This window comes from Panthera onca, chromosome C1 (genome assembly GCF_046562875.1).
Source record: "Panthera onca isolate mPanOnc1 chromosome C1, mPanOnc1 haplotype 2, whole genome shotgun sequence".
Taxonomy (NCBI): domain Eukaryota; kingdom Metazoa; phylum Chordata; class Mammalia; order Carnivora; family Felidae; genus Panthera; species Panthera onca.
In genome coordinates, this window is record NC_138346.1 from 861,290 (window position 1) to 886,314 (window position 25,025).

Here is a 25,025-nt window from a genome sequence, read left to right on the forward strand (position 1 = left end):
GGGTGGTTTGCTGGTGAAACAAGCAAGCCCTTGGCTGAAACACGAAGCTTAACGGTCTCGCCGTGCCTTGACTTTCTTCTGTCTGACTCCCTCCTTCCTGCTCCAGTGGCTCACCCGGATTGTGCGCGGGCGCGAGATCAACCATGAGCTCCGTTGCAGTTTTGACCCAAGAGAGCTTTGCTGAACACCGAAGTGGGCTGGTTCCGCAGCAGATCAAAGGTGACGGCCCCTTTTGTGCCTTTCTTCTTCACTCTGAGACGTCGCTCCTTCAGCATCTGTGTCAAATCTTTCTGCCAGTATTTCTGGATACAGAAACTCTCAAACTGGACCGCTTTCTGGAAAGCCAGTGATTGTGGTCACTGGTAATTAACGGGATTCTTTTTCAGAATTGCTGTTTCCCAGTTGTGTTGAACTAAAATCCTTCAAGATCTGGTGTGTATTTACATAAACAGGATAATTTAATTTGAATGCTAAATTTTCATTTATAATCCTTCATCTGTATGCAGATTCTATAAAATTTTCAGGTGAGAGAGTAGGGTTTTCTATTCCAGCCTGTTCTCAACTTTAAACGTTTTCTAATAACCGAACCAACTATCAGTTCTTAAGTTTAATTAAAATTTCACTTTGTAAGTCCCACTGGCCGTGTTTCGCGTGCTCATTTATTGCTAGGGCAGTGGAGACCCAAGCGCTGCCACGCGCCATCCAGCTGCCCCGTAGGGTTGTTTCCTTCTCTAGATGAGGGACGCCAGGCACTGACAGGACCCGGCTGCTTGTCAGCGCGGAGGCTTTTTGGCGTCCTGGGATAGCACAGCCACGTGGCCAGAAGTGGTGAGCCCGGAGTGGCACGTAGGCCTGTCTCATTCCAAAGGTCATCTCCCTGCTCTGTGTGCACATCCATTCACAGTGGTTTTTGCGGGGCGCTACCATTGCCGAGGCACTCGGGGGGATCCGGAACAGCCCCGCTCCTGCTTTCACGGAGCTCTGGTGAATGGGACAAAAAAACCGTGAATGATTAGGGCTCTGTGGGGGATGGAGGTGATGAATGCTCCGGGGCCCGGTTTCCACCGGGCTTGTTGGCTCCTGTGCAGTTGGGAGGGGGTGGTCAGAGACGGCAGCTCCCGCACAAGTCATTGTCAGCACGGTGCCCTGCGGTGGGAGATCGGCCGGGGTCTGCCGCGGAGGCGGGTCTCGAGGGCAGTGCTGAGTGAGCACTGACATTATTCTGTTCTGCATATTTAAGGGTTGATTATGTGCCAGGCGTTGTCATGTCATAGTTGTGATTCTGTAAGCAAGGATTAGAAGACTCTTGGGCTTAAATTCTTTGTGGTAAGGCCTGTTTTCACGGGGCTCACCCCACTCAGGGAGGAGTAAGGCACCTGCTGTCGGGGTTGGCCCCTCCAGGCCACATGCTGAACCTGAGGGTGCTGGGCCTGGTGAGCTCACAGGGCCCTTTACCGTCACTAAATGAAGAGGTGGGGGTGGAGTGTCACTCACAATTAATGTTTTGTTGCTCTTTTATTGATTTATTTTGACATTAAAACTCTCCAAGTGTCTTTTTCGTCTAATGTTGAAAGTGGTGTGCTTCCTTTTAATCTGTGTCGGCTGGTCCAGTTGCTACTTTAAATTCAGAAGAGGAGAGCGACCCTCCAACCTACAAAGATGCCTTCCCTCCACTCCCTGAGAAATCGGCTTGCTTGGAAAACGCCCAGGAGCCTGCTGGCGCCTGGAGTAACAAGATCCGGCCCATCAAAGCTTCCGTCATCACTCAGGTAGAAACTCCGTTCTTTCTTCCTCTGCCATTCCAAGTAGGAAGTGGTAGCACCTGAGGGAGTGGGTTTTGAACACACAGAAATGGGAATGCTTTGGGCATGCGGGGGCGGGGGGGGCTTTCAGGGTAGATCATTCCCCACTGCTGGGGCAGCTGTCCTCACGCCCACCGCATAGCCCTGGCGCTCAGAAGGAGCAGGTTCCTTGGCTCTTCAGTCTCCGCTGCAATCCAGTCTCTGCTCCTAACTGCTGAAAGTGGCTTTCCACATCACCAGCTCCAACAGGAACCTGTCTGTCTTTTCTGCCTTCTGTCCCCCCATGTCAAAGCAAGTCTTCTCCTTTTGGCTCCGGGACACCCATTTCCGTGGCTTTCTTTGATCTCACTAGTCCATCTCTCTGCTCTCCTGACCTGGGACATTGGTGAGGTGAACCCCGTCTCCCATGTGAACTCTTGTCTGATCGTGCTTGTTGATTACCTGCCACCCATGTGCCAAGAAGTGCCCTGAGCCTGAACCTCCTAACCGACTGCATCCTGGGTCTTTCCACCTTTCCGGCAGCTATCTGACACAGGCCTGGTGTCTCCCCAGTCTTCCCAATCTTATTAAATGCACCATGTTTTACTCAGGGGTCCAGGCCCAAAACCAAGAGTCATTTTGGTTCCTTCCACTTCCACTCTTGCCTCTGCTCAGTGCCTTCTCCGTCCGGCAGCCGGAGGGTCCTGAGTCATCAGTCCACGTGCCTACCTCTGCCCGAACCCTTCGTTGCCCTCATCTTGCTGCAGAGTGGGCTGGGGGATCCGGTTCCTTCCTTTCTCCTGCTTGGACAACACCCCCTCGTGCTCACGCTGCTCCCTTATGTGCCCCCTTTTTATTGCCCTCTCCCTTTTGCTCACTCTCCCCTCTGAGTATGGCTTTTCTCTGTCTCCTTGTCCCTCAGCCCCTCTTACCTCCCTGTGTGTTTCCTTCGCTGTGCTCTCACCTGGTGCTTCCTTGCTGTCCATTTGTATCGGGGTATAGTTGTCTTCACTGGAGGGAGGCCTCCTGCCCTGAGGTGCTTTCTGCGGCACCCCCTCTCTGGCTGTAGAGCAAGGGAGGGGAGGAGGCGGGATACTTAGGAGTCTGCGGACTCAGGCTCTTGACTCTGTATTCGGTGCCTGCGCACCTAAGTGTTCTCCGTCTCTTAATCTCTTTACCTTCCCTTTTTTGTCTTTTCCTGAGCAGGTGTTCCATGTGCCCCTGGAGGAGAGAAAATACAAGGACATGAACCAGTTTGGAGAAGGTGAACAAGCAAAAATCTGCTTGGAGATCATGCAGAGGACCGGCGCCCATCTGGAGCTGTCTCTCGCCAAAGACCAGGGCCTCTCCATCATGGTGTCGGGGAAGCTGGATGCTGTCATGAAAGCCCGGAAGGACATCGTTGCTAGACTGCAGACTCAGGTGGGTCCCCAGCTGAGTTCTCCCGAGCAGGTGTGCCCTGGACCGTGCCGCTGGCTCCTGCAGATACGGCTTTGGCTTCGTCAGACCCTTCCCCCACTGGGGAAGCAACATGTGGAGCCTCCTGGCATTTTTATTTGAAAAACCACTAAATCGGGGATAGAAGTGGGACACCTACTGTTTTTGCTATTTGACCTGATGGACTGAAAGGTAAAGGCTTGTCCCGAGGGTGGAGACACTTGGAGAAGCTGGGCTCACTGGATGGTGTAGTGCAGACACCACCACAGGGCGCTCGTCCCCAGGGCCTGGCTCAGGGGTCTGCGCATTGCTGGTTAAATACACGTTTCTGGGTCCTGAACTTGGGAGGTTACAAGTTCGGATGTTGTTTTGAACCTGTTTCATAGTTCTTAGTAGTCTGATACCACTACTTGGAATTGATTGGGGAGAACTGTTACAATAAATAAATCTACGATACCTTTTGTTTCTCCGTTAGCGGTGTCACTTAAAGGTGAAGGTCAATGCAGAGAATCTTATTAAAATTAAAATGTCTTGTGACAGAGACAGCGTTAGGTGGGTTTACTTAGAAATGGAGGTCCTGGGGTACCTGGGTGGCTCAGTCTATTAAACGTCCGACTCTTGGTTTTGGCTCAGGTCATGATCTCACAGCTTTGTGGGTTCAAGTCCCACGTCATATCAGACTCTGCACTGGCAGCACGGAGCCTGCTTGGGATTCTCTCTCTACCACTCCCCCACTCATGCTCTCTTTGTCTCTCTCACAACAAATAAACTTTAAAAAAGAAAAAAAAAGAGGGGCTCCTGGGTGGCTCAGTCGGTTAAGTGTCCGACTTCAGCCCAGGTCACGATCTCACAGTTCGTGAGTTCGAGCCCTACGTTGGGCTTTGTGCTGACAGCCTGGAGCCTGCTTCGGATTCTGTGTCTCCCTCTCTCTTTCTGCCCCTCCGCAGCTCATGCTCACACTCTGTCTCTGTCAAAAATAAATAAACTTTAAAAAAAAATTAAAAAAAAAAAAGAAATGGGGGTTCTGTTGGTGCCTGCCTGGGTGGCTCAGTGAGCGTCTGACTTATGATTTTGGCTCAGGTCATGATTCGAGGTTCATGGGATTGAGGTCTGCATCAGGCTCTATGCTGAGTGTGGAGCCTGCTTGGGATTCTCTCTCTCTCCCTCTGCCCCTGCCCCCTGCTCGCTCGCTCGCTCTCTCTCTCTCACTGTCTCACTCTCTCTCTCTCACTCTCTCACTCTCTCACTCTCTCACTCTCTCACTCTCTCACTTTCAATCTCTCAATGTCTCTCACTCTAACAAAAAGGTTGGGGGTGGGGGGCAGCCTGGAGCACCTGGCTGGCTCGGTTGGAAGAGCATCCAATTCTTGATCTCAGGTTATAATTTCGAGCCCCACATTGGTTGTAGAGATTACTTAAAAATACAGTCTTTAAAGAGAAAAAAAGAAATGGGGGTTCTCCCCACCTGCCACTGATCTTCTGCAAACTCCTGGGGGAGCTGGCTCTAGAATGTTGTGGCTAAAAGATGAGGGGCTGTGGGGCAAGAGCAGGGACTTAGCAGGGAGGAGGGGATCTGCCCTGTGCTGTCCACACTCTCACTCACCCTGTCTTGTGGGCCATGGGAAAGTCACTAACTCTCCACTAGCTTCAGGGACCGAAGTCCCGAAACACAGGCAGCACTTCACCTTGCTGCTGACATGTAATCAGTTCTCAGACTTGCCGTTTACTGGTCAGTGAATATTTGAGTATTTCGTGAGTGAGCACTGGGCGGGAGAAGACCTGACCCACTCCACTCCCCCTACACCTCCCTTTACTTTAAAGCAGATCCCAGATACATTCATCTGTAATCTTCCCCCCACCTTTTTAAAAGTATAATCTACCAGGCTGTTACTCATTAAAGTTAACAGTAATTTTTAAGTTTGTTACTTATTTTGAGAGACGGAGTGAAAGCGCATGAGTGTGCGTGGGAGAGGGAGAGAGAGTATCCCAAGCAGGTTCCATGCTGTTGGCGCAGAGCCTGATGTGGGGCTTGATCCCACAAACTGTGAGATCGTGACCTGAGCTGAGGTCAAGAGTCTGACACTTGAGGGACTGAGCCGCTCAGGCACCCCTAAAAGTAATAGTAATTTCATAATATACACATACTAAGCCCAGTCTGTGGACTTCTTACGTTAATTTTCTCCAGTTGTCTTTGGAGTTCAAATCGGCATCCACACCAGGCCTGCCTGCTGGGCGTCTTGTGCTCATGCCCTCTTTGATTCCTCAGTAGTGCCCTCCCCTCCTCTTCTTGGTGCCTTTGATTTTCTGGGATAAGCAGGTATTTGCTTTGTCCCACCGTCCACTGTTATTTCCTGTAAACTGGGGGTTAGATCTAGGGGTTGGTTACTTTGATGTTCAACTTGTTTGGCAGGGAAACTTGTGGGTGGTCCTGTGTGGTTGTTATTGATTCCAAGACTAGACTCCAGTTTTCAGCAAATGCATCCATTAATAAAGTTCCCGATCTTTTGCTTAGTACTGTTATCATCTGCAGACAGCTTAAATTCAGTGGGGTGCAGATGGCAGTTTTCTAACTCCCTCCCCATTAACTTGGTCTTCTTGTGAAGAACTTTCCTCTGCCACCTGTTGAGTCAGTGTTCAGACTACGTTGGCACCCTGGCATCTTCACGGGGGACCCGGGAATCTTCTCACTGTCATTATGAACTTTTGATGGGTTGATTTGGTCCTTTATGGTGAAGTTTGCATCACCTTTGGATAGTGGGACCCCCTTTGGTGTGGCCTCCTGCCGCCTTCTGGAGTGATCATTCGTGTCCATCATGCCCTAATTTCGAACACAGACATGCAGGCCAACTGTAGCCACAGACGTAAAGTCAACTGTTCATCCAGGAACTCTGTGCCTTTTTTTTTTTTTTTTAATTGTTTTTTTTTTTTTTTTTTTTTTTTTTTTTTTAATTTTTTTAACATTTATTTATTTTTGAGACAGAGAGAGAGAGAGAGAGCATGAACAAGGGAGGGTCAGAGAAAGAGGGACACACAGAATCTGAAACAGGCTCCAGGCTCTGAGCTGTCAGCACAGAGCCCGACGCGGGGCTCGAACCCAAGGACTGTGGGATCATGACCTGAGCCGGTCGGATGCTTAACCAACTGAGCCACCCCGGCGCCCCTTTTTTTAATTGTTTTTGAAGTTTATTTTTGAGAGAGGGGAAGAGACAGCATGAGGGGGCAGGGACAGAGAGAGAGAGAGACACGGAATCCGAAGCAGACTCCAGGCTCTGAGCTCTCAGCACAAAGTCCGACGCAGGGCTCGAAACTACGAACCGCGAGATCCTGACCTGAGGTGATGTCAAACGATTAACTCTCTGAGCCACCCAGGTGCCCTTCTGTGCCTTTTTAGTAGGAAGTTGCATGAGTGCAAACTGGTAGTTCTAATTAAGATGAAAGGTGATGGAGTCTTAAAATTGCTTGAAGGAGTTCATGCTCTCATCCTGAGATACAGTTAGGTTGGGACAGAGTCAGAGCTGTGTGATAAGATCCTGTCAGAGACAGCTTCCGCACCGCCCCCCCGTCTCCCTCCCCTGCCAGGTGACCATTCTTAGTCTTTGATTTATCCTTCCCTTGTTTGGGTTTGAGAATAGAAGCAAAAGATAACTTGCTGTAATAGACCTTGCCCTACATCCTGTTTTTTCCTGCGTCTTTTTTGGAGATGTATACGTATCAGCAAACAGTGGCTCTCCTCCTTTCTTACTTGGGTGCGTGGTGCTCTGTGCGTGTGCTGGAAGTTGTTCAGGCATTCCTGTTGATGGGCATTTGGGTGCCTCCCTGACTTCTGTTATAAGTGTGTCTGGTTAAAAACCTTGTGCATATGGGATTTCCTGTTTTACCCTGTCTGTCTGAAGATGAGTTTCCTAGCAGTGAGGTGGCTGGTCTGGGCTGGTCTGAGGGCAGCGCATACTTAATTTCTCTGTAGCAGCCAAGCCCTGGCCCCCAGGTGCACCCGGGGGCCTCCCCCACAGGCTTGCCCCGCCTGTCAGATGCTTGGGCTTTTGGCATTCTGGAGAGTAGCTGAGTGTACTTTTAATTTGGATTTTTCAGATGAGCAGAATTGTTTTATTTACTTACTTGAAAGAAAGTGTGAGTGGGGGAGGGGAGAGAGAGAATCTTAAGCAGCCTCCACACTGTCAGTGCAGAGCCTGGCGTGGGGCTCCATCTTACGACCGACGCTGAGATCATGACCTGAGCCGAAATTAAGAGTTTGACACTAAACCAACTCAGCCACCCAGGCGCTCAGGATTGAGTGTCTGTTTAATACTGAAGGACCCTTTGCATTTGCTCTGTGTGCTCTTTGTTCTTTGGCCTTTGCTATCAAGTTAAAGAGTCTACCTGGCTCAGTGTATTAGGGCTCTTAAAACCTGCCCCAGAGGGGCACCTGGGTGGCTCAGTTGGTTGAGTGTCTGACTTGGGCTCAGGTCATGATCTCATGGTTCGTTTCATGAGTTCGAGCCTGGCGTCGGGCTCTGTGCTGACAGCTCAGAGCCTGGAGCCTGTTTCGGATTCTGTGTCTCCCTCTCTGTCTCTGCCCCTTCCCTGCTCGTGTTCTGTCTCTCAAAAATAAATAAACGTTAAAAAAAAGAATTTAAAAACCTGCACCAGTAATACACCTTATGAATAACGCTTCCTAGTTGGCCATTTGTTTTTTGACCTTGGTGTGTTTTGCTGTGTGACGGGTTATTCAAGTGTAGTCATGTTCATTACTATTGTTATTTTGAGTCCTCACTAGGAAACTGTTTCACTTCTGGATTATGAGAAACTTCATCTTTTCCTGGTGCCTGGAAGGGTGTTCTTCCCTTTTTGTTCTGGATGTTTGGAGTTTCTTACCAGCAGGGGGAGGGGCACATCCAGTTTCATCCTTCTCCATACGGCTGTTAGGTTGTCGACACCAGTTTTAAAAGAGTTTTTTCCCAGTGATTTGAGTGGCTGTTTCTATGAAGTCCTACGTTTCCGTATTAACTTGTTTCTGTTTGTGGGTTTTCAGTTCTGACCTGTTGGTCTGTCTTTCTGTGTGCTAATATTCTGTTTTAAGGGTAGTAGTTTTATATTATTTATATTTAGTACAGTTACTGGTACCCTTCCTGTACTGTCCTCTTTCAAGATTTTCCTTGTGCCTTTCTCTTTTGCTCTGCCATGCAAAACTTTATGATCTACCTTTTGCTCAGAATTGCATTAGAGCTTTAAAGGAGTGTTTTGTGATTTTTTTTTTTGAAAGAGGGCACAAGTGAGTGAAAGGGAGAGAGAGAAGTGGGGCTCACCTGATGCGGGACTCGGGCTCATGAACCGTGAGGTCATGACCTGAGCTTGAGTCAGATGCTTAATGACTGTGCCACCGGGGCACCCCGTCCTGTGAGTTCTAGTGCTCGGATCCCCCCTGCGCTGCCTGGGCGCCCCGTCCTGTGAGTTTTAGTGCAGGGACCCCACCTCTTATGTTGGGTTGTGTCTACTTAGCTACTTTGTCTTTTTTTTTTTTTTTTGGCCTGTCAGAAATGGCCATTCTTTTGCATTCTGTCTTCTAACCAGTTGCCGTTAGCATGAGATAAAGCTGCTTTGGTGCTGCTCTTCTCCCTGTTATAGACCTTAGACGTTTAATAAAGTTGTAGTTTCCCGGGGCTCCGGAAGGCACAGGCCCGTGCCTCTTCCCTGTCTCATCTTTGTGCCTGCTTTGCTTCCTTGGGTTTCCTTTTGTGGTGACCCCCTGCAGCAGAGGTTGGGGGGGGGCAGACCTCAGTGGGTACCTCCCGTTAAGTACAGGCTGAGTAGGGTGCATGCCTTTTGTCATGTTACAGGAGTAACACATCCATTGATGTTCATGTTCTTGCACATTTTAAATCATAAATAGATTTAAATTTTCTGGAGGTGATCGTTTGATTTTTCTTCTTACGTCAACGTCATGACACGTCAGTGGTATGATGAATTACATAAACTGATTTCCTCATTGATCCATTTTTGGAGCAAACGTGAGCTGATCAGAATGTGTAACAGGCTGGTGGTCTTTTTCTGTGCTGGTTGGGAAGTGAGGTCCTGTTATATGGTCTCTATGACATTTTTGTTTTGAACGTCAGGTAGTCTGCTATAAGACGGTATTTTGGGGGAAGGGGGAAGTGGCTGATACGGGAGTTTCTGCTACACCAGTGTTGGGAGCTTTAACACGTTTCTTTTTTAAGTCGTCTTAGTGGCTACTTTCTGCACAGAGTTGGGAAGACTGGGAGCCTGTGTCCTCCTGGCTCTTTGGGACTTCAGGAACCTGCTTGATTTCTAGCAGTTGGACTCATTGGATGAAGGCTTTGGACTATTTCTATTTTATTTTCTCAGATAAGTCGTCTGTTTTAAGTGGTTGTAAAAGAGAGGAAAAAGAGTTTATTAGGGATATAGGTCTTATGTCTGAAAATAAAAATCGCTTAGTATTCCAGAAACAAAAATTAATGTGGTTAGTCAGTTATGTACCCGTTTTCCTACCATGTCCCAGGATGGTGTTGACAGTCATGGAAGTGGAGAACAAGACAGCATTCTTGAATATTCCTGTTCTCGTGGTGGCTCATTGCGTCGAGAAGCCGTTGAACAAATCAGTACTTCTAACTAACTATGACAGCAGAGCATGTGTCATGGGGTCATGGGGGGGTGTATTGCACTTGAACTTTTCCTAGCCTTGGGGTCAGGGTAAGCGTCCCCAAGACCATGATGTTTCTTTAACCTGGGAGTGTTCTGAGGGATGGGCTGGCACTGGCAGGCAAGAATGGCGTTTCAGGCGGAGAGGATACCATGGAGAAATAATGCTTTTTCAGGACCTGCAAATACTATTGTTTTCTCTGCCTCTCTTCCTCTTACAGGCCTCAGCAACTGTTGCCATTCCCAAAGAACACCATCGCTTTGTTATTGGCAAAAATGGAGAGAAACTGCAAGACTTAGAGCTCAAAACTGCAACCAAAATCCAGATCCCACGCCCAGATGACGCCAGCAATCAGATCAGGATCACCGGTACCAAAGAAGGCATCGAGAAAGCTCGCCATGAAGTCTTGCTCATCTCCGCTGAGCAGGTGGGGCCAGGTGAGGGCTTGGTGTGTGTGCATCGGCCTCAGCCCAAGAGCTGTGCCTTCATGGTTCTGTTCTGTCCTTTCCAGGACAAACGTGCTGTCGAGAGGCTGGAAGTGGAGAAGGCGTTCCACCCCTTCATCGCTGGGCCTTATAACCGACTTGTTGGTGAGATCATGCAGGAGACAGGGACGCGCATCAACATCCCCCCACCCAGCGTCAACCGGACAGAGATTGTCTTCACTGGAGAGAAGGAGCAGTTGGCCCAGGCTGTGGCTCGCATCAAGAAGATTTATGAGGAGAAGGTAGTGGTTGGGCAGAGAGTGTGGGGACTGTCATCTGGAAGTGTGGCTGAAGTCTAGCCCCTGCCTCTTACCGTCTTGTGCCCAGATGAGTTCAGTTTCTAGTTAGCTAGCGGGTAGAGCTGTTGGGCAGGGAAAGAGTGGACAGAGCTTGGAGCTAGACGCCTGGGCTGGACGTAGCACCCAGATCCAGTCCAGTGTTGGAGCTAGCTGTCTGCTGTGAGTCCCCGTCATGGAGTCCCCATACTCACTCCTTGAGGTAGGGGAGGACTTGGTGTCCTCACCTCACGGACTTGGACTTTTCAGTCCGGGCTCGAGTTAAATTCTCAGGTGATTCTTGTGAGGACGAAACCCAGCCCTTGATCAGAGGAGGTTCTGGGGGTTGGCTGGTCCCCGTCTTCACTTGCAAGGGCTCACGAGTATGTAAGGCTCTGCGTCTTGCTCCCCCCTTCTTTGATGACAGTGTTCTGTTCCCACCTATTCCTCCTGAGTCCTCCCTTCTGACTCCCTCATGGTGCTCTTAGAAAAAGAAGACCACAACCATCGCTGTGGAGGTAAAGAAGTCCCAGCACAAGTATGTCATCGGGCCCAAGGGCAACTCCTTACAGGAGATCCTGGAAAGAACAGGCGTGTCTGTGGAGATCCCACCCTCAGACAGCATCTCCGAGACTGTGATACTTCGAGGCGAGCCTGAAAAGCTGGGGCAGGCGCTGACTGAAGTCTATGCCAAGGTAACTGCCGCGTACGACACCGGGCGCTGGCTGCGGGGACCGTGTCGGGGGAGCGCACGCCTGGCTCTGGCGAGCGTGAACACGCGTGAGCTGGCCCCCGCAACCCCGCTGCTCTGCCCCCTGGTTTCCTAGGCCAACAGTTTTACGGTATCGTCCGTCTCCGCTCCTTCCTGGCTTCACCGATTCATCATTGGCAAGAAAGGGCAGAACCTGGCCAAGATCACTCAGCAGATGCCTAAGGTGAGGGGGCCTTGCGGATGTGTTAGTTCTGAGTTTTTGATCTTGTCGTCCCGTTGCTGACGTTTGTTGTTTATTCTGGGCGTGCCTCTGAAGACCGTGGCACGGTTTTTAAAAGTCAGTTGCTGTTTGTGCCAGTCCGTTTACATGGTTGGCTGAGGAAGAACGTAATGAAGTTTTTAATGTACCTGTCATTCTTTTGACCTTTTTAGTCGGAAGCTGTGTGTATCGTCGGGTGTCGTGGATACCTTAGGAAAGCTCTCCTGTACTAGGGCGTAGTAACTTCACGATAGTTACGTGTGTAAACTTGGAAGAGCACATGGCGCGCCGTTTGTTTGAAGTGCGGCGTTACAGCCTTTTCGTGCTTTGCACTCCCATCCTTGACGTCTCCCTGGTCTTCCGGAGGGGACCACAGCTCCCCGTGGACTTACCCCGGCGGACTCGCGCGGGAACACCTCCTTCGTACCACCCTCCTACTCACAGCGGGTTTCCAGTTGACTTCCTCATGTTTCCCTTAGGCTCAGGGTCCTGGTTCACACAAATGCAGCTGCTTCCTGGGGCCACTCTCCCTTAATGCCCTCGTCACACGTTGCCCTCTTGCCCGGTGTGTCGTAAGCGGGGACAGGGCTGGCCCTGCCTGTGGACCACCTTCAGGCAGCTCTCCGTGGGTTCAGATTTCCTCCCTAATGCTTGTCCTCATTGTTTGACTTTTTTAAAAAAGTGTTCTTAATGTTTATTTTTGAGAGAGAGAGACAGAATGCTAGTGGGCGAGGGGCAGAGAGAGAGGGAGACCCAGGATCTGAAGCAGGTTCCAGGCTCCGAGCTGTCAGCACAGAGCCCCACGCAGGGCTCAGACTGAAGAGCCGTGAGATCATGACCTGAGCCGAAGTCGGACACTCAACCGACTGAGTCACCCAGGGGCCCCAGTACTTGTCTCCTGTCTCATTCTTTGTGTGAGTGAAGAGGAGTAGGCCTGTAACGGGGAAAGTGCCACAGCGAAACAGTGGGGAAAGTGGTGTTGAGGTGCTCTAGGTCTGCGGTGTGGGTGGTAGGCGTATTGTGGAGGATTTTACAGTTCCCGTATTTACTGAAGCAAAGATGACTAGATCGCAGTATCGGTACCGAAATAATGGGTGTCCCCCAGCTGCCCTCTTCAGCCGCCTGTGGTGTCTCTGGACGAGCGTTTATATGAAGCAGGTGGGGTTGGCCGCTGCCTCAGGAAAGCACTCGCAGGTTCTCAGGGCGCTGCCGCTGTGCCGTGCCGTCTTGGCCATCTCCTTCCTCATTTTGATGTGGTAGGTTCACATCGAGTTCACGGAAGGTGAGGACAAGATCACTCTGGAAGGCCCCACAGAGGATGTAAACGTGGCCCAGGAACAGATTGAAGCCATGGTCAAAGACCTGGTAAGGTGCCCCCCTGCACGTTGTGGGTGCTGGTGAGGTAGGGGCGTGGCTGGAATGTCCTCGCTTGCCAGTCAGACATCACGTGGGTGGGCCTGGCTACCCAGGGGTAGCCCAGGGCGAGTAACGGGTTCTGAAGCGGTTAGAACCTGGCCGAGTCCAGGAGGTTCATGGATGGAGGAGACTTTGTTTTGAAGAAGGGTCTTTGAAGTGGGCCGGAAGGACAGCCTTAGAACAATGCCCGACAGTTGAGTGACAAAACATGGCAACAGCTACCGGCTTTTGGACTTTGGTTCTTGCTGGTGTCTGAGACGGTGGCTCATCCCATGGCCTCAGGAGTTTGTCTCCGGACCCATTCTGTGCTTCTCCTGCAGATTACCCGGATGGACTATGTGGAGATCAACGTGGACCACAAGTTCCACAGGCACCTCATCGGGAAGAGCGGGGCCAACAGTGAGTGCGGCTGATGGCGCCGGGGGTGGTGCTGGGGTTGAGGGTGGGTCACACAGCTTCGAACTCCTCTTCTCCTCGGGCTGTGGTCGGTCTGGAGGTAACCATGACCATCCTGGTCAGAGGTCACGGTGAAGGACTACCGAGCCTGATGGGGTAACATCACTGGTTTTCTAGTCACTACCGAATGGGTGCCTAGCAGGGCTCCCCAAGGAGCAGGAAATGTCTGGGCTCACGGGCACAGGGAGGGGTTCTTTTGGGCAAGCGATATCACGGCAGCCCAGGTGAGCTCTGTCTGATCAGGAGCGCAAGCGTGGTTCCTCAGAAGTGTGTTGAGTGAGGGCTGTGCCCAAATGAAGGATGTTTTCTAAAACCCACTCCTTGGCCTGGTTTACCGTGAGGCCACCCGACACATTACAGTGCTTTCCTTGTCCCTATGTTTGCTCTGTAGTAGGAGGTGAGAGGGCAGCACACGTCCCAGCCTGGGTCCATCCCTAGGTTGTAGGGACCCCAGCCGTGTAGACAGGATGCCCTGTGAGCGTGTCCTCTTTGGTTTTTGCCTGATACGGTCCAGTTTTTGTTCATAGTAACGTAAGCTTGTCAGCTGTGCCGTGTTTGGTGTCAGTCTTGTGTTCTGGGGTATTTTAAACACCAGTGAGAGGCCACAGACACAGAGCACCTCCTGATGGAGCTCCCTTGCACATACTGCTGAAGCCTCGCGCACGCCGTAACTCGATTTGTGTGTGTGTGTGTGTGTGTGTGGATGAACTCTGGGGTGTCTTCACGTAAGAACTCGTAGCTCTGACACAAATTGCCGGTGTCTGCTCCCCAGGAGTGAGGGGCCCCCAATGTGGTTCAGGTTAATTCTCTTCGCTTTCTGGTTCTGTTTCTCCCCTCCTTTTCTTTCATGATCTGAAACCTCCCACCTGGCTTCCGAGTCCTTGGCTCTTGTTGTCCTACGTGGTTTCACCCTGGAATAGCACATGTCCTGGCTGTCTCTGTGTGTGCTCACAGCCCTCCTCTGTGACCCCTAAGGATCTTGGGCAAAATGCAGGCCTTGTTTCTTGGGATAAGGTCTCTCCAGGGTGTGGGGGCTTGGGTCTCTGTTGAAAGAAGATGACAGAGGGTTTTCAACTCAACTTGTTTTGCAAAGAAGTGAAGTCTTGATTTGGATCCCAGCTGATGGTGGGGTCTTTCTGGGCAGCAGCCTGACCTCCGTGGAGCCCTCGGGCGGTCATTGGGAGGTGCCCTTCTGTTATTTTTGTTTTTTTGAGAGTAATTTTATGACGTGAGAACACAGTGGTTCGGTTCCCAAACTTGCTTCCGCCTTAGAAACCCCTGGGATCTTTTAAGTATTCTAAAGCCCCAGCCATAGCCCAGGCCAGGGAAACCTCATCCACTGAGAGGCCCCAGCTGTCCGTCACGTGACATCCTCAGGGTGACACCTGCATGGTCCGTCTAGGTAAAGACCATACCCAACACATTTTAGAGAATGGAGGGTCTTGCACTGAAGGCTTAATCACCCCCTTTACTTGTTGGGTGACCAGTGAGTGGGGGCTTTAGTCCTGTTCTGCTAGGTGGTTAATCACCAGTGGAACATAATAGGTTCTGAGTCTAAAACGCGTTTCTTGTTGTATTATTAAGTAAACAGAATCAAAGACCAGTACAAGGTGTCCGTGCGCATCCCTCCTGACAGTGAGAAGAGCAACCTGATCCGTATCGAGGGGGACCCGCAGGGTGTGCAGCAGGCGAAGCGGGAGCTGCTGGAGCTTGCCTCTCGGATGGTGAGACCTACGGCCAGGCCCTGCCGGGGAGGGGTGCGCCTGTGCCTGCTGGGTGACTCTGCAGGGTACCCTCTGTGCGGTCCTGGAGAATGGGACTCGCTCGGTTTAGGAGTGACTCTGAGCTGCAGGGGCCCAGGTGCTGTGCTGGAGGCACTGGGGCTCTGCAGCAGGGCTTTTGGCCTTGGGGAAACCCCGGAGTCTGGGATGCTTTGAGTACCGACTCCAGGGACTGTGATGGATTTTCTGGATTCTTAGAAGCACCCAGGGGACTCCCATGTGCAGCCAAGGTTGAAAATTCCTGCTGTGTGGTTATCTGCAACTCTAAAGGTTGGCGGGGCTTGTTCCTGCTGCCAGACTGAAGTTCTGCACTCCCCTGTCTAAGCTGTCAGCGCTGGTGTGTCTATCTCGATCGTGTGATTCATATGCAGATAGCCACGCAGCTGTGATTGTTGGTTTGGGCTGCACGTAAGCGTCACTGGGATGCCTTTCAGCATCCAGAGGAGGCACGTGCTGAGTGAGAGTTTGCGGTTCAGCGTAAACACGTGCAGAATGTCAGGAAGCCTCGGGCAGGGCAGCGTGCGTGCCTCGTCGGGATAGGGAGTGAGCTGCATGTCTGTTGTCACCCTGTCACTGCCTGGCTCTGGTGCCCAGGCCTGGAGCCTGCCCTCAAGGCCCCCTTTGGGCAGTAGGCCTTTCCTTTTCCTCAGCTGCAAGCTGACACATGCAGCCTCCTGCCATTCTCTGGCCATCCCTGAGCTCACAGCTCAGCAGAGGGTTCCAGCTCTTCCCTTACTCAGCCAGCTCTCTTGTTGCCCGGGGCGGGGGACGGGGGGGGGAGAGGGGGGTCCCTTGGTCTGGGGTATCTGGTGCTTCTGTGGGATTACTGAACCCGTGTCTCTCTGTCAGCCTGGTGCCAGTCTGATCCAGAATCTCCCCCAAGATTTTGAATGGTTAGCTGCTAGTATTTTTTCTTTATCCTACCTCTGTTTATTCTTTTGTATTATTCTTTGGTGTTTTAGTGAGATGCTGGGGTAGGTGAGAACCAGAACCATGCAGGTTTACTGCCTGGTGTTGAACCTTTCTTAATTATCCACATGTGGCAGTGGTTGAACCACACTGTGTTCTGGAAGGATCACTGCCTGCGGGGCGTTGTGCCTCATGGTCTCTTGTTCTCGTCCCCATGGGTTGAGGCCACTGCACTGGCACTTCTGGTTGAGGGGTCCTGAACTCTGCTGTGGAATCGTACTTCATTCAGGAAAATGACACCCAGCCCGTGTTGTTAGAGAGAGTGGGTGTCCTCTCCAGGGCACTCTGCTGGCTGCCGACTCCCTGCGGTGCTACGAGGCTGTGTGGAGCTCCCCAGGCCCCCGGGGGGCCTCCTGCTGTTAACATCATCTCCTCAAACCGCGTTTTTAGGAAAATGAGCGTACCAAGGATCTGATCATTGAGCAGAGATTCCATCGCACCATCATTGGCCAGAAGGGTGAACGGATCCGTGAAATTCGTGACAAATTCCCAGAGGTAAGGGTTTCCCAAAGGCATTCTTGAGTCCTCTAGGAGGGATTGATTGGCACTGTTGTGGAATCCAGTCATTACCAATAACTGAACTTGGATTTGTGGTGATTTGTCCAGGTTATCATCAACTTCCCAGACCCAGCACAAAAGAGTGATATCGTCCAACTCAGAGGGCCCAAGAATGAGGTGGAAAAATGCACAAAATACATGCAGAAGATGGTGGCAGACCTGGTAGGGGAGGTTTCCCTCCTTGGTTGAGATACAGTGTTGCTGGTGGTGGAGAGGCCTGGGGGACTTGGCCCATCAGTACCTCTGCTTGGGGAGCACACTTGGGCCCTGGATTGGTCTGCCGTCTCCATAGTGATGCCATCCCTGGTAACCCCGTGTGCTTAGACTGGCAGAAATTGTTAGGGCCTCAGTGTTGCGTGGAATTACGGTGGGGTGCCAGGTTCCTAGTGTCCTGGAGGGGCCTTGGGGTATCTAGATAACGTGTGCCGTCTGGTAAGGAGCGGGATGTGCGCAGATAGTGTGGGGAGTCAGCTACTGATTTGTTACCTTCTTGAGAGCTGGAATGGGAACAGGTAGTTTGGAAAGTGCCGAGGGTCGTTATTGATGGGAGGACTCCAGGTGGGCTCATGCTTTCTGTGGTCCTTCATGGGGCTTGGACCGAGCTGACAGCTGCCTCAGTCACTGATGGGGGCTCTCCCAGCCCTGAGCACATTCACGCTGCCCTGGAGTGGTGGGGTTCCCAAGAGTGTCAGGGTCTGTGTGTCACCTTGAGGTGTGCTCTGGGCTTACTTCTCCCAGCCCGGTGTCCTGGTCTCCACTGGCCCTCGGCCAGCTCTGGTCCTGGAGGTGGCCAGAACCCCCTCGTACCCAGAGTGTCGGTTGAGGACCCTTGGCACACTCCGTTGCTTCTGGATTGTGGAACTTGCATCGAACAGATGGCAGGTTGTATTGCGAGCCACTTTTTATAAAGGTGGCTTTGCATCAGTTAACTGTGGCTTGCCCAGTTAGCTAATTGCTGAGTAAGTTATCCCCCATTCTTGTGACAAGCCTCTGAAGGTCAGAGGTCAGATAGCGGGAGACCAGGAGGATCCAAGTGTGTGTTTTCCCATAACGAGACCTGTCATTTCATACTCTTTCATGGATGATGGGATACCTCACTCCAGTATGCTGGCTAATTGTGCCACTCCTTTTGTTTCTAAGGTGGAAAATAGTTACTCAATTTCTGTTCCGATCTTCAAACAATTTCACAAGAACATCATTGGGAAAGGAGGCGCAAACATTAAAAAGGTGACCAGCCAGTTTGTCCCCTGAACCTTGGCTCTCCTCAGCCTATCCCCAAAGCCCTCTGCCATTCCGGCTGAGCTTTGAAGGAGGGAGCCTTCCTTTCCAGCCCTGGGCTCCAGCTGTCTCACCTGGGACGTCCGCTTTTCATGGTGTCCCATCTGCTTGTAGATCCGAGAAGAAAGCAACACAAAGATCGACCTTCCAGCAGAGAATAGCAATTCAGAGACCATTATCATCACAGGCAAGCGAGCCAACTGTGAGGCTGCCCGGAGCCGCATCCTGTCCATCCAGAAAGACCTGGTAATGGGGTGTTTTGTGACAGGACGCTAGCCAGGCTCCCTGTGGTCATGTCTCAGCAGCCCCCACGGCGCTAGCCTGCTGTTCAGGCACGTGGGGTCAGGCAGGCTGGCCCTCCCCGCAGCAGTGCTGGCCTCCGAGCAGCCACCTGCCAGGTGCCTGGCTGTGGCGGTGTGCCCCGCTGGTCTGAGCAGTAGCACTGGACTTGAGTGCTTGGAAATCATGTCGTGAAGGCATTACAATAATTTTTTTCAATTTCTGAAAAGTTAATGTGTAAAAAACTGCATGTTTAAAGCGTGCGCTTTGGTGAGTTAGGACACGTGTACATCCATGGAATCCTTTCCGTAGTGAGGATGCCGAGCGTGTCCGGCACCCCAGAAATGTCCTCCTGCTCCTTTTCAGTCCCTCCCTCTTTCGTGCCAGCCCCCGCCCCCTACTCTGCCTAGCCATCCCCTTGATCTGCTTTCGGCCACAGGGGATTAGAGTGGGTTTCCTGCATCTTCGTCTAAAAGAAATCCTGGCGTCTGCTCCCCCATCTGCAGCTGCTTTCACCTCGAGCATCCGTGTCGCTCTGTGTGTCAGCACCTTGTTTTGTTTAATGGCCGTGCAATACTGTCATTGTATGCACTGATGATTTTCCTACAGGTCTGAGACCTGTAGTTTTTCTTTGAAGGGGTTTTTTTATCTAATAAGTCGTCAAATTTTTTAGCGTAGAATTTTTCATAGTATTCCCATAGTGTGTTTTCACTGTGGTGGTCTCTTTTGCATTCCTGATGCCTGTAATTCGTGTCATTCTAGAATCATCTTCCTTTACCCTGGTACTAGTCTTTGCTCTGAAATCTACTTTTTCTCGTTAAAGTAGGTTTCTCTTAGGCAGTTTGCTTTTTTTTCTACTCAGTTTGACCATCTCTGCCTTTTAATTGTATCTAATTACATTAGTAATTGTAGATACCCTGTTTTAATCCATGTTTTAATCCATATTTTTAGTAAGTGTGAGGAAATGTGAATTTTTTTAATTTTAAAATTCTGTTAAAATTCATGTAAACAAGATTTGCCATCTTAGTGTACAGCCCCAGGACAGTAAGTGCATTCACACTTGCTGTGCAGCCATGACCACCATGTGTCTCCAGAACTTTCCATCTTCCCAAACAAACTGTCCCCATAAACAAGTTCCTTTGGCCCTCCACAGCCCCTAGTCACCCCTGATGTGATTGTTCTGTGCGGTTCCGTTTCAGTCCACCGCCTTGAACTTGTTCTCTGTGTGTCCCGTCTTTGTCCTCTTTTTCTGCCTGCTTTTGGATTTAATAGAACTTTGTTTTTCCTTTGATCTCCCTTTATGGCTTACTGGATATTCTAGCTTTTACTTTAGTGGTTGTTTCAGAGTTGTCCGGGCACACGTTCCACGTGCGCTTCCTTCCTCCAGGTCCCTTCGTGCTATGGCAGTGTCGCTGGAGGTGCTGAGAATCCCGCGTCCCAGCGCTACTGCCCGGCCTCCCTGGTCTGCGTTGCGGCCCCGCGGCACCTTCTTGTTTGCACATTGGCTTCTTTCCCTTAGTATTCACGTGGGTCATGTGGCAAGAACGTATTTAGTTTTGTAAGAAAGTGCCAGCCCGTCTTCCCAGGAGGCTGCCCCAGTGGCAGGGTGGGCATCCGGGGGCTCTGCAACCTTGGCTTGGAGGTTTTCTTTCTGCACCTGACTCTGTTTTGGCACCTCCCACAGTGTCTGTGAGGACACGTCTGAGGTCCTCCTTTACTTTGCTCCTCCACGCACGTTCTTTGGCTCTTGTTTTTAGGAGTGTCTCGTAGGCTTTGAGCGACATACGACATGTCTGGGGGTCCTTTTCCTCGCGTGTCTTGGAGTTCATTGAGCTTTCTTGGATACGTGAGTTTAGCATTGTCATCAAATTTGGAAAAATTGGGGTCACTATTTCTGAATATTTTTTTTCTGTCCTCCCCTTCAGGGACTCCAGTTACCTGGTGATAGGCAGCCAGATTGTCCTGTGGTTCATTGGTACGCTTTTTATTTGAGTGGAAAGGTGAAGTGGTGTTTTTTCCTCCATTAGTTTCTTTAAATTTGTTAATCTTCTGCAGTGTGTAATCTGTCTGTATCCCACCTAGTGTATTTGTCATTTTGGACGTTTTCACCTGTAGGGGTTCATTTGGAATATTGGAGGTTTTACATTGACACCTTCAGTCTTTCTTTGCCTTTTTGACCACATGCAGGGTCGTGAAAATGCCTGTTGTAGTGTTATCGGTCTCCTCCGGTTCTTCTTTTTTTTATGGTTTTTTTTATCTGAGGTGTGGATGCAGAGGGAGAGAGCGAGAATCCCAGGCAGGCTCCACCGCCCAGCGTGGAGCCCAATGTGGGGCTCGATATCAGGACCGTGAAGTCACGACCTGAGCTGAAAGCCACAGCGGGATGCTCAACGGAACCACCCGGGCGCCCCGCAACCCACTGGTTCTAGTGTCTGTGTCATTTCTGGGCTGTTTTCTGTGCTTTTCTCAGTGAGGTAGTTTTCTCCTGTTTCTTTGCTTATCTGCTATTTTTTCATTGGATGCCAGAAGTTAGGAGGTTTCCTTTGGTGGATGCTGGATAGTTTTGCATTCCTGTAAGTGTCTTTCAGCTTCGTTAAGGTACTTTGAAATACTTTGCTCCTTTGTGGACTTGCTCTTGAGACACATGAGGTGGCGTCACAGCAGTGCCTAGTCTGGGGCATTACTTCCCACTACTGAAGTGAGGCTTTCCTGTGCCCACGTCCTGGCACGTGGACAGTGCTGTGTGCTGTGGTTTGCTCCCTCTAGTGATCCGGGGCTCTTTCCCAAGCCTCGGCCATTTCCCTCCGCACGTCAGTATGGGAGCAATGTCCGGTTCACGGGGGCTTCTGCCTCCACGCTGCCCCCTCCCCTCAGGCTCTGACCTGTCGGCCCTGTGTCCTTGACGCCGGGACTTGGCCAGGGGGCAGTCAGCAGGCTCACCTTCCTTCCTCCCTGTCTCCAGTGTCTTGAACACCATTGTGTCCTTGTGGGAGGTAAACCTGGTCCTTGTGTCACCTTGACTAGAGGCAGGATAGGTGCTGACCCGCGGGCATATCGGTGTATCTCTGCTTGGGCACCAAGAGAAGCAAAGGAGGAAAGCACTGTTTTGACCGTGTAACCCGGAGGCTTCCCTTCCACATTGTGTGAGCCACTGCCCCCGTCCCATCCCACACCCATATTCATGTACCCACTCATGCACACAGGCTCCGGGTCCCTGGGCGGCGGGCGTGCCGTCCTGTGTCCCACACCTCACGGACTGTGTGTGATTCCAGGCCAACATTGCCGAAGTGGAGGTCTCCATCCCCGCCAGGCTGCACAACTCCCTCATCGGCACGAAGGGCCGCCTGATCCGCTCCATCATGGAGGAGTGCGGCGGGGTGCACATCCACTTCCCTGTGGAGGGCTCGGGGAGTGACACAGTTGTCATCAGGGGCCCCGCCTCCGATGTGGAGAAGGCCAAGAAGCAGCTCCTGCACCTGGCAGAGGAGAAGGTGAGCCCCACGCCCAGGAGTGATGGTGCCGTGTCTGTCCCTTGCTAGAAATCCTTGCCCTGTTTTTGTGGCAGGTCAGAAAACTGCTCCGTTACACCTTTATGTCTCTGGTTTTGCCATTGCTGAACAAAGGGCCTTGGCAGGTCGAACGCCTACCTGTACGATGTAGAAAAGTTGCGGTTTGGCGTATTGGCTTTTTTAAGTAGGATTCATAGACTATAAAATCCACTTTTCTGAGTTTTGACGAGCATACACACACTGACATGACCACCACTGCAGTGAGAATGTTTTGGCCATCACCTTAAACTCTGCATTGAATCACCTTTGCCCCTTTGTCAAAACCCACGCGTGGGTGTGTTGCTGGACTCTGGGTGTCCCAGTGACACCATAGGGTCGGGGGGGGCTGGGTGTCCCAGTGACACACCTTTAGCTTTGTGCTTTTGTAGAACCACGTTAGCTGTTCTAGATCTTTGCCATTCTGCATTTGGAAACTGCTTACCAATTTCTAGGGGAAAATCCTGCTTAGATTTTGACCGAGACTGTGTTGAATCTGTAGACCAAATTGGGGAGAACTGACCTCCCGGGAATTCAGTCTTCCAGTCTGTGTTAAGTCTTTGATTTTTAATTGGTGTTTTCTTACGTTCAGCATGGGGTTCTCCTTCGTGTTTTGTTCAATTCATATCCTCACTATTTTGCTTTGTAGCATTGTTGTTAATGAAATAAATCAGCGTCAGATTCCAGCTAGGGTCATGTATTGAAATATGTTTTTTTTTGTATTGGCTTTGTTTTGTGCATCTGCTTTAAAGTTCAGTTACTAGTATTAGTAGCTTTTTTTGTGAGTTTTATGTGTAGAACATGTTGTCTTTGCGTAGACAGTTGGGTTTCTTTCTGATCTGTACGCCCGTAGGTCTTGTCCTATGAGCCACGCGGGCCTCCAGTATGGCGTTGCGTAGCAGTGGGGAGGGCAGACAGCCTTGCCTTGTTGGCAGCCTTTGGGGAAAGTGCTCAGTCCTTCACCATGAAGTGGGAGTTACACTGTCTTCCAAAGTTGCTCTTTATCAGGTTGAGGAAGTTCTCGTCTGTTACCGATTTGCTCAGAGTTGTTGCGGGAACAGGTGTTGGGTTTTGTAGGAAGATTTTTCTGCATCTGTTGACATGGTAGCATGGTTTTTCATTTTTTAAGCATATGTATTAGATTTTTTTGGTTAGCTTTTTCCTTTTTTTTTTTCTTTTTAATGTTTATTTATTTGCGGAGAGAGGAAACAGTGAGAGAGGGAGAGAGAATCCCACACAGGCTTTGTACTGTCAGTGGAAAGCCCCACACAGGGCTTGAGCTCAGGAACTGTGAGGTCACTACTGTAGCCAAAATCAAGAGTCAATGCTTAACCCATTGAGCCACCCAGGTGCCCCTAGTGGTGGTTTTTTGTTTGTTTTAATGTTTAACTGACCTTGTGTTTTTGGGTGACCCCACTGGTTTAAGTATGTCATCTTTTATCATGTTGCTAAGCTGGGGTCACCTTGCTCATTAGCTTTTTTTTTTTTTTTGAACGTTGGTTTATTTTTGAGAGAGAGACAGAGTGCAGGTGGAGGTAGGAGAGGCAGAGAGGGGGAGACCCAGAATCTGAAGCAGGTTCCAGGAGCTGAGCCGTCTGCACAGAGCACGACGTGGGGCTTGAACTCACGAACAGTGAGTTGGATGCTTAACCGACGGAGCCACCCAGGCACCCCTGCTCATAGGTTTTTTAATAATGGTGCTATTTGCCAATGTCGTTGTCTGAAGAATAGAAGATTTTCTCAGGGGTGTTTTGTGAAACCAGCATTTAAAAGATAACAGAATTCACTTGTTTATTACTCTGTTTAGCATGCTGGTAGACCCTCTTTTTTTTCCCCCCTCTTGTGTTTCTTCATGCCTGTGAGCCAGGTTTCAGGATACAAGGAAGAAGGGGGAAGCATTGTATGGGTCTGAGTCAGCCAGGCAGAGTGTGTGCTCCAGATGAATCCTCAACAAGGTCGTCGTGTCGGGGCTTTTGCTGAGCCCTGGCTTCGTGGTGTCAGACTAGGGCCTTGGTTGGCTTCAGTCTCTCCGAGATTGAGATGGGGCCTTCCTGTTGGGAAGGGCTCCCCTGTGGCGAGAGCAGGTAAAAGCCTAGACAGGGAGCATTCTGCTCGACTTGGGAGGACCGAGAGTGCTGTGGGCTTACTTGCTGTGCAGTTGCCTCCTACTTGCCTAGCACCCCGAGGCCACACTCACCAAGTCCCCTCTGTAGATGGAGAGCACTGGCGGGGGTTCGGTCAGTTTGGGGAAGCAGCAGGACTGGGGCTCTCAATCCACATGCTCTCGGCTATCTGAGTGTCTGTGGTCATGGTAGATGGCATGTAAATACTTCCTGTCTGGGGGTCCATCCATTAGTTTCCGTGAGGCTCGATTAGCCCCACACTGTTGTTCTCTAGGCCCTCTTTCTCACTTGCCCAGGGGACCAGGCGAGTAGCATCAGACCAATGTATCTGCGGTTGGTTTCCACAGCAAACCAAGAGTTTCACTGTTGACATCCGCGCCAAGCCGGAATACCACAAGTTCCTCATTGGCAAAGGGGGTGGCAAAATACGCAAGGTGCGTGACAACACTGGAGCCCGTATCATATTCCCGACGGCTGAGGACAAGGATCAGGACCTGATCACCATCATTGGGAAGGAGGATGCTGTCAGGGAGGCACAGAAGGAGCTGGAGGCCCTTATTCAGAACCTGGTAAGGCCCGGTGGGAGCTCCCCCTTGGTTGTCCATCCTGTCGGTGTGGTTGACACGAGTCCTCTCCCTTTCCTTTCCTCCAATGCTGCAGGATAACGTGGTGGAGGACTGCATGCTGGTGGACCCCAAGCACCACCGCCACTTTGTCATCCGACGAGGCCAGGTCTTGCGGGAGATTGCTGAAGAGTATGGTGGGGTGATGGTTAGCTTCCCACGTTCTGGCACGCAGAGTGATAAGGTCACCCTCAAGGGCGCCAAGGACTGTGTGGAGGCCGCCAAGAAGCGCATTCAGGAGATCATCGAGGACCTGGTAGGTGCCTGGGAGGGTGGCAGGGCTCCAGTCAGGCTGGGGCTCTTTGGTTCTCAGTCTTGGACTCTCAGCCTCTCTGGCTTTACTCTTGGCAGGACACTGCCCTTGAGCAGCAGCTTTTAAAAACACGTTATGAA

At 50.9% G+C, this 25,025-nt stretch overlaps 1 protein-coding gene across 2 annotated transcripts in view; it reads left to right on the forward strand.

Moving 5' to 3' along the window:
• HDLBP (high density lipoprotein binding protein) overlaps positions 1-25,025 on the forward strand; it is a 71,990-nt gene that overhangs the window by 38,515 nt on the left and 8,450 nt on the right. For both annotated transcript variants that reach the window (XM_060624393.2, XM_060624392.2), the window contains exons 3-19: positions 107-219; positions 1,612-1,769; positions 2,988-3,203; positions 10,094-10,300; positions 10,385-10,600; positions 11,122-11,328; positions 11,461-11,568; positions 12,865-12,969; positions 13,341-13,419; positions 15,061-15,200; positions 16,617-16,721; positions 16,833-16,946; positions 17,925-18,011; positions 18,177-18,308; positions 21,614-21,832; positions 24,357-24,578; positions 24,670-24,888. In XM_060624393.2, the coding sequence (XP_060480376.1) occupies positions 144-219; positions 1,612-1,769; positions 2,988-3,203; positions 10,094-10,300; positions 10,385-10,600; positions 11,122-11,328; positions 11,461-11,568; positions 12,865-12,969; positions 13,341-13,419; positions 15,061-15,200; positions 16,617-16,721; positions 16,833-16,946; positions 17,925-18,011; positions 18,177-18,308; positions 21,614-21,832; positions 24,357-24,578; positions 24,670-24,888 (2,610 nt within the window). In that variant the 5' untranslated portion in view covers positions 107-143. The remainder of the gene's footprint in view (positions 1-106; positions 220-1,611; positions 1,770-2,987; positions 3,204-10,093; positions 10,301-10,384; positions 10,601-11,121; positions 11,329-11,460; positions 11,569-12,864; positions 12,970-13,340; positions 13,420-15,060; positions 15,201-16,616; positions 16,722-16,832; positions 16,947-17,924; positions 18,012-18,176; positions 18,309-21,613; positions 21,833-24,356; positions 24,579-24,669; positions 24,889-25,025) is intronic.